Here is an 8,737-nt window from a genome sequence, read left to right as displayed (position 1 = left end):
CTTATCGAGGTGCCACCGAAGGGTTCCGAGGAAGATGAGCTGTGTGTTGCCATGCATGCAGAGCAGCAAAGGCCCAAAGGGTCGTCGGACATCGGTGACCTCTCATGTCTCTTTTCCTGGTTATTAATTATTTCCCTAAAAATTACTGGTATCACTTCATAACACGACACAATCTGGTCCACAGATATTGTCGTAGCAAAGAATACGCCACGCGAACACAAACGGAATCAAGTTGATTGGGTGCACGACAATACGCCCTTACCGGCTCATTTCGTAACCGGGGCGGTGGTGGGGGCCATGACACAACTCGGCGTTGCATGAGGCACGTGACCGGGTGATGCCTCTTAATACACCCTTCGAGCCGCTCAACCTCTGCGTTCTCCTCGCCCTTTAATTAGTCTCTGGAGCCATCCTCGTTCTGTGCACTATCCAGTGGACAAAAACATTGGGCGGCCAACACCCGGATTCGACTGCTACCAAACCTGCCTCTTATCGGGTCGGATCCACTGACAATCCATTTCCAAATCACCGTTGGAATGGCTCCCTCCCTTGCATCGAAACTAGAAGTTCCAAATGGCCCAAGAAGATATGGACGTTCTCGGTTCACCTCGACCGCTGATCCTTGTTGCTATTTTTCCTTCCCCCATCATCAACCACAAGAATAAATTAAGCATGCCTCCATATATAACATTGAAGGTGCTAAATAGAATGAGCTTTGCATAGCATCCAACGAAGCAACGACAAGGATACGCGGGTGTACGCTGACTGCACCGCCTTAAACTTTCGAGTGCAGGAGGCGAAGTTGGCCTTTTGAAACAGCCAAGAGTCGCATCCCAACCCACTATCCAGCTATAACACGGCCCTTTTGTGTGGCCGAACAAGTCCGAACCACCGAGTCAGTAGTGAATGGCGTCCTCCACATCCCTGCAGCACTTCGCTCCTCCTGCCCGGACCTCCCCGCGGCGCGAATCCGCGAGGCGGAGGCTGACGGTCACGGCGGCCGTCATCCCTGCAACTGAGGCCGCGACGGCTGGGGTGGCGGAGGAGAGGTTGGAGCCGAGAGTGGAGGAGAGGGAGGGCGGCTACTGGGTGCTGAAGGAGAAGTACCGGGAGGGGATCAACCCGCAGGAGAAGGTGAAGCTGGCGAAGGAGCCCATGAGCCTGGTGCTGGAGGACGGCATCCGCGAGCTGGCCGCCAAGTCGATGGAGGAGATCGACGCGACCAAGGTCCACAAGGACGACATCGACGTCCGCCTCAAGTGGCTCGGCCTCTTCCACCGACGCAAGCACCAGTGTGAGTCCCTCAGATCTCCGTTGTTGTGCCGTAGCAGTAATCGTTCCTATGCAGTAGAAATTAGTATATAATATCAGCGTTAACTCTCGTTATCAGCGACAACTTAGATTTGGGTTTCCGGATTCAGATATTTTCGTACCCATTATTTGTCCGCCGCCCAGTAAATCTACCCTCCGATGGGTAAGAAAAGTATTGAATCGGTTGAAGATTAGCTAGATGTTTAGCTGTGCCGTATCCAAACAAAATAAAAGACGGGGAAGACCAGTTGCGGCTTGGCTCTCGCTGGTTGCCAAGGGTCAGATATTAGTGTGCGCCTGTTGCCCAATGCGTAGAGTCAATCATGAAGGTCGTCTGTCGGATGTGCTGTCGTTCTTTGGATTAGGTTAATGAACATTCATCACCGAATTCATCTTCTGGATCAGTCCGGTTAATTCAATTGCGATAAGTATGAGTTGTGTCTCGATGCCGTTGACCGTCTGTAACTTTGACAATGGCGGCGGCTGTGTGGTGTGGGAGCAGACGGGCGGTTCATGATGCGGCTGAAGCTGCCCAACGGCGTGACCACGAGCGAGCAGACGCGGTACCTGGCGAGCGTGGTGGAGGGCTACGGCGAGGACGGCTGCGCCGACGTGACCACCCGGCAGAACTGGCAGATCCGGGGCGTCACCCTCCCAGACGTGCCGGCCATTATGCAGGGCCTCGGCCGCGTTGGCCTCACCAGCCTCCAGAGCGGCATGGACAATGTGCGCAACCCCGTCGGAAACCCCCTTGCCGGCATCGACCCCCACGAGATCGTCGACACCCGCCCCTACACCAACCTGCTCTCCGCCTTCGTCACCGCCAATTCCCGCGGCAACCCCGCCGTCACCAACTTGTGAGTCCACCTCTTCTTCTTCCTCTGTTGTGGCGTGGTGCCTACAGCTATCCATGTGTGCTTGTTTGTGTGCCGCGCAGGCCAAGAAAATGGAACGTGTGCGTCGTGGGCTCGCATGATCTCTACGAGCACCCGCACATCAATGACCTCGCCTACATGCCTGCCATGAAGGACGGGAGATTTGGCTTCAACCTGCTGGTGGGCGGATTCTTTAGCCCCAAGAGATGCGCAGAGGCTGTGCCGCTCGACGCTTGGGTCCCCTCCGACGACGTCATCCCCGTCTGCAAAGCCATCCTGGAGGCTTACAGAGATCTCGGTACCAGAGGCAACCGGCAGAAGACTCGCATGATGTGGCTTATCGACGAACTCGTCAGCTTCTCTTCCTCATCTCTGCTGCTCCCAGATCTATATGTGCATATGGTCTTCCATGTGGTTGATGTTTGTGGTATTGCGACAGGGCATAGAAGCGTTCAGATCGGAAGTGGAGAGAAGGATGCCGCAGGAGCTGCTGGAGAGGGCATCCGCAGAGGAACTGGTGCAGAAGGAATGGGAACGAAGGGATTACCTCGGCGTCCACCCCCAGAAACAGCCCGGCCTCTCCTTCGTCGGCCTTCACATCCCGGTGGGCCGGGTGCAGGCGTCCGACATGTTCGAGCTCGCCCGCCTCGCCGACGAGTACGGCTCCGGCGAGCTCCGCCTCACCGTGGAGCAGAACGTCATCATCCCCAACGTCGACGACGCGCGCGTGGAAGCGCTGCTGGACGAGCCGCTGCTGAAGGAGAGGTTCTCCCCGGAGCCCCCCCTGCTGATGAAAGGGCTGGTGGCATGCACCGGGAACCAGTTCTGCGGGCAGGCCATCATCGAGACGAAGGCGAGGGCGATGCAGGTGACGGAGGAGGTGGAGAAGAGGGTGTCGTTGGGGCGAGCGGTGAGGATGCACTGGACCGGCTGCCCGAACACCTGCGGGCAGGTGCAGGTGGCCGACATCGGCTTCATGGGGTGTATGACCAGGGATGCGGAGGGGAAGGTGTGCGAGGGGGCGGACATCTACTTGGGTGGGAGAATCGGGAGCGACTCGCATCTGGGAGACCTGCACAAGAAGGCGGTGCCGTGCAAGGACTTGGTGCCGGTGGTGGTGGACATCCTTGTGGAGCACTTCGGCGCCGTCCGCAGGGAGAGGGAAGAGGACGAAGAGGAGGAGCAGCTCGGTGGAAACTGAGAGATTCAATAGTTCTTGTAACGCGGAGATGCTCTGTTATATTCCACAGTCACAGAAAACGTTAGTCTCTTCTGATTCCGCCATTAGAACAGTATGTTTTTATGGCAGAAGCAAATCGAAACAACCAGATAAATGAGAATAATCTCTTCTCGTCTTCTGTTCTTGATTCAATCCCCCTCTCTCAACTTGTCAATTTCTTTGGACGTGTTTAGAACAGAGTGGAAAGCGACTTGATTGTGATGATACAAGCAAAATTACTGCACATTGCCACTGATATGAACTTGGAACACGGTGAAATGAATTAAAAATGTGTTCCGTAGGTAATTAGGATGATTACCTTTTCTGCTTTGAGGAAGTATAATCAATCAATCAATCAATCAGTCACCCTAATGAAATTGCCCAAATATTCATTTGATATCGGCTCTTTGGCTCCCACCTAAAGTGTTCCAAGTCAACAATTACATGATTTTTTTTTCTGTTTCAATAAAATTATCATCATAGTTACTTTCTATATTAAATCCAATATTTATTTTACTTTTAGTATATTAAATTCTGTTTCAGCTATTAAAAGAATAATCTTTTGAATTAATCACTATTTAAAGAACAATAATGCCATGAAATAAACTAGAGATGCAAAAGAGTGAATAGATTGATTTGAGGGTGAATCTACCACGCAGAGTGACGAGAAACTTATCGAACATCATAAGAGACATCGAGAGTATTCCTACGATATTTCTTCGACGCTTAAGTCAGAAACTTACTCCACAAGTCATCTCATAATCTATCGAGAGATATCGATATCGAGGTGTCAATGTCTTCTAAAGTATACTGATCTTAGAAGCTGTGGAATTATCTCAATAGAGGAGTAGATATAGTCATGCGTCATCATTTGACTCGGCTGATATATGAATCCTTCCAAATTTTCTTGTCTCGTTAAAGCCATTTAACTTCTGTATCCGTTTACAATTAAATCATGCTTTCATTTGTCACCTTAGTATCCATTAAATTCTTTATCTGCTTCGTCATACCATCAACATCAGTCTCCGAATCTATTGCGAGCTACGAATGCAAGTCTGTCGACACTCTTAGAAGCAAGTGATACGTCTACTCCATTGATCTTTCCCCTTGACGGCTTGTACGATCCACCAGGAGTCACCGAACGATGATGTTGAGAAGTAGGCGATGAAATGGCTCACAGGAGTCCCGTATGGAAGCTGCTCAACGTTATAATGCCACGAGCATTGCGTTCTTTCCTTGCCTCTGTGCTAAGTGAAGTCGGCGTTGCTCGTATGGCAGTGACTTCGAATGGTGCTCGACAAGTCTCCATCAACTCACCGATTTTTCTATGCAAGGACATGACTTCCGGAAGTATGTCTCCCTCCGGCACACTATATTTGCCATGCCACTCAATTTCAACGACTCCTCTCGATTCCAGAAGAGACCGGCACAGTGCCCCCCCACATTCACCTGTCGACGTTGACGAATGCGTGGGAAGGTGCCGAGCCTAATCCCTCGTGAAATCACTAGAGCGTTGAAATCTCGATGCCTAGAATGCTGCAGAAAATTTGTCTTCCATACGAAACTCATCCTGTGGATATCATCCTAAGATGTTACAGCTCTGATCGCTAATGTCGTCGCTTTGTGGCCTGAGGACCCGAAAGTGATGCAGCTGCAGGGGTGGGCTCGTCGAGGCGGCAAAATCCGACACACGATCTGGTAGAGATTTTGATATGATGTCAACCTGACGATTTAGCGGAAGATGTGATTTGAGTATGCTACGGTGCTCATATAGTTCATTAGTTCGATAAGAACTTCGAAGTATCTAGTAATGGAGCTCTACAAGTCAAATTACTTGATACCTAACCTAAATTTGTTTGGTCATGTTTGGATAAACAAACTTGCACGCAATGTTTGGTCATGACCGATCGATCGAGAAAAACAAAAGAACGTCTAACTAGCTTTGAATGCTTAATTTGAGTGCACGCTGAGATGACACGGGACTTGCAGCGCCCACATTGCTGTGCAAGGGTCAGTATCAAATGCCTCAGCTCTCCAGAGACTTCTCAGGCCGGTGCCGGTGCCGGTGCCGGTGCTGGTTCTTTTGTGTGACCCCCAACGAGGGGGAACCCCGGCTAGGCTGTTCCGAGGACTTGTTGGTACAACCGCACAAGGGGCATCCACATCCCCGTCTCCACTGCCGAATCCTACCGTCGCTGCACCGTCGTCCACACGTCCGGTGTGAGACGAGCACGTCGTGTCCTGTTCCTCGGGGCACATGCAGCCTTTCGGCTCCTCCAACTTGTGTGGCCACCTGAGGCGGCCGAGGACACACACCTGGAGCACCGTGCGGCGCGACACATGGCGACCCCGAGCACATGGAATGTGGCAGCGGGTCCCCCGTCGCGTGGAGGCTGATGTCACAGGTTATGATGATACTTCGCCATCTGATCATGGAACGGCGACTGAGTGGGAAAAGGAAACATGCACGTTGAGGGACCGCAGACGCACCACTTTAAGAAAGAAGAACTCCATTTCATTGAATTAAAATATATGTTGGAAGGATCAACACAATTGGAGAACAAAAATTAGGGGGGGAACAGAGGAGAGTCGACCCCTCTCTCTTCTTCCGGGGGAGAAGCCCTCAGGGATCATTCATTATACAGGATAGGTTAAAATGGAGTAGCATCAGGTTTTCTCGCTCATGCAGGCGGACGTCCTTGTCCTGCTTCTTCGCTGCCGCCGGCGACTCTCCACAGCTTGGCCGGAAGTCCTTGCTTGGGCACCGGGAAAGGGCAGTACTCCACCTCACCTTGGTGTCCCACAATCTCCCACCTGCATCACCATGCACCCCAAGCTATCAGTACCAGTTGGTGATGATGAAGACAGCAGTACAATCTTTGAGCGTGCTATAACCTGTATTTGGTCACAAGATGATGGATCAGAATGAGCATTTCAAGTTTCGCCAGCTCATTGCCGGGGCAAGCGTGAACTCCATTCCCAAATGGCAAGAAAGTATTGGGCTTCGGAGCAACCTGTGTATACACGATTACTATCTTTATCAAGTCTACGGTTCCCCAAAATAAAGGAAATCGAGTCTTTTACAGAGGCAAGCAGTCATATTTATGACGCGAACAACGTAACCGAGAAGGCATGCAAGACATAAAAGACATGAAAGAAACTATGTATGCGTAGATCATACCTCGAATCTACAAGGATCGAACACCCGCGGTTCTCGAAAGAATTCTGGATTGTGATGTATGTTCCTGAACAAAGGCATCACCTTCCAACCCTTTGGTATAAGGTATCCTGCGTTCCATGACCATTTGGCTTAATACTTCACAGTTACAGTATGAAACACTACGTACACAGGCCACTGTTATGGCGTTACTCGTGCTCAATTACCTTTGTACACCACATCAGCCACAGCCTCCCTAAAAGTGAAAGAAATGATGCTCGCCATCCTTAAACTCTCCAATATAACCTGGATCAGAAGAGAGGTACACCACTTGCCATGGTCAATCATAAGCACAGAGAGACAGTCGATGAAAGAGAGGTATCCACTATCATCACTTGTGCAAAGGGGGAAGAGAAGTCCACACACGCACACACACACATCTACTCACCTTGTGAGTTAGAGCCATGCTTCGCGTTTGCCCCCATGTCAGGGGTCGACTTCCAAACTCGTTGCTCTGCTGGATCACCATTTGCTCCGCCTACATGAAAACGATGGCGAGGTCCGATCAGTGTCCCTGCTAACAAGTTAGTTCTCGAACTGATCATGACTCGGTGCTTCGGTGTTCTTACTCTGACAGATTCAAGAAGCTTCGGGTGGTCGTGGAGGAACTTTAGCACCCATGTCATGACGCTGGCCGTGGTGTCCTGTGCGGCAAACAGTACGCCGATGATGTTGTCGGCGATCTGGTCGTCGTTGAGGTGCTCCCCCCTTTCGTCCCGAGAGTCCATGAGGCAGCCCAACAGATCGTTCTCTGTGACTCCCTTCGTCCTCCTCTCCTTCATGACCTCACTCAGTATGCCGCGCAAACGTTTCCTTGCCTTCACGCGGAAAAGAACCGAGTACGGGTTGTAGATAAAGCAGGAGCGGAGCTGGAAGAGACGACGGCGGGGCGATCAGAATCCTTGCTTACCTGGATCGCCTTGTGGTACGGGGTCCCGGGAATGTACGTGGGGAAGGAATTGTAGCCCTTGTCGACGATGAAGTAGTTTTTCTTCAGCTCTACTTTGTACCGCTCGTCCAATCGGCCCCCAAAGATGGTGAGGATACCGACATCAAAAGATAACTGTAGCGAAAATTGAAGTGAAGCCAAGGTGGCACAGAGGTACTAGCTATTATGTTATCATGTTAGGCCAAAGTCTACCGACCTTCTTCATTGCATGAAAGGTTCTGACCTCCTGACCCACCCATGATTCCAACATGGAGATCACTATGCGTTCGATGTCGGGGACGCGGCCGCGAAGCGCGTCCGGCGACAACGAGCCCTGGACGAGCTTCCTCAACCGCATGTGGTAGTCGCCTTGGTGGAAGAAGAGCGCCCGGGGCCCGATCATCCGCTCCTTGCTCCTCGGGTACGTCGGCTTGAACAGATGAGCCTGCGTCACCAGCACGAACCTCGCCGCCTCGGGGCTGGCCAGCATCACGCACGGGTAGCCCAACAGGTGCGTCTTGAAGATCTCGCCGTACCTGCGACAACACGCCGCACCCCCATCCCCACCACCATTGAGCCCCATTCACCACAACGAAATCTTCGAATTCATTCAGAAAATCATGTACGAGAGAGCAATGGGTACCTCTTCTGTTTGGTGGCAAAGAAGACATTGGGGTCTTCCGAGTAAAGCTGAAGCGTCTCTCCCACGTAAGGCCATCCCATGGAACCAGGTGGGAGCTTATACCCGTCCTGGGATTTCCTCTTGCGCTTTCTGAGGAAGAGCAAGGTTGCAAGGGCCAGGAGAAGGAAGCTGAGAAGAAGGCTGTAAGCCATCCCCATCCCTTCAGTCGTCAAAACTGGGGGTGATACAGAGGTTTTGAGAGGGGATCTTCTGCTGGTGGGGTTTGGGAAAGCATTGATGGGTTTATATAGAGAAAGGTGGGAGAGGGAGAAAGAGGGGCATAGTTGGCAAGTGGCCAACGGGATGGAAGCGCATCCTTTTGATCCCTGCGGTTAGAGCTCTAATTGGACGACAATGTTTTACCATATCTAGTTTACTGCTCCACTAGATTTCACCGTATCTTTGCCTGCCAAATTCCAACCCAACACGTGGCCTCTACGCACGAAAAATACCGGGTCGGGAGACGTCGTTGTCAGAGTCCGTGAGGAACTCCTGCACAGCACAT

The 8,737-nt window shown here is 51.5% G+C and overlaps 2 protein-coding genes across 2 annotated transcripts; one reads left to right on the top strand and one right to left on the bottom strand.

Moving 5' to 3' along the window:
- Window positions 1-838: 838 nt before the first annotated feature.
- Window positions 839-3,558, top strand: LOC103997993 (ferredoxin--nitrite reductase, chloroplastic). The gene is made up of 4 exons (XM_009419351.3): window positions 839-1,294; window positions 1,814-2,168; window positions 2,249-2,537; window positions 2,626-3,558. The coding sequence occupies exons 1-4, from the start codon at window positions 907-909 to the stop codon at window positions 3,385-3,387; spliced, it is 1,794 nt and encodes a 597-aa protein (XP_009417626.2). The 5' UTR covers window positions 839-906; the 3' UTR covers window positions 3,388-3,558.
- Window positions 3,559-5,898: 2,340 nt separating this feature from the next.
- Window positions 5,899-8,458, bottom strand: LOC135648879 (abscisic acid 8'-hydroxylase 3-like). Its single transcript, XM_065166879.1, has 9 exons — window positions 8,194-8,458; window positions 7,768-8,086; window positions 7,533-7,685; window positions 7,192-7,440; window positions 7,011-7,100; window positions 6,790-6,868; window positions 6,587-6,693; window positions 6,301-6,419; window positions 5,899-6,219 (listed from the first exon to the last, which is right to left on the bottom strand). The coding sequence occupies exons 1-9, from the start codon at window positions 8,388-8,390 to the stop codon at window positions 6,087-6,089; spliced, it is 1,446 nt and encodes a 481-aa protein (XP_065022951.1). The 5' UTR covers window positions 8,391-8,458; the 3' UTR covers window positions 5,899-6,086.
- Window positions 8,459-8,737: the final 279 nt, after the last annotated feature.

The sequence above is a fragment of the Musa acuminata genome, chromosome BXJ3-9 (assembly GCF_036884655.1).
Source record: "Musa acuminata AAA Group cultivar baxijiao chromosome BXJ3-9, Cavendish_Baxijiao_AAA, whole genome shotgun sequence".
Classification (NCBI taxonomy): domain Eukaryota; kingdom Viridiplantae; phylum Streptophyta; class Magnoliopsida; order Zingiberales; family Musaceae; genus Musa; species Musa acuminata.
Note: the sequence above shows the minus strand (reverse complement) of the source record. Positions and strands in the feature narration are given on the sequence as shown.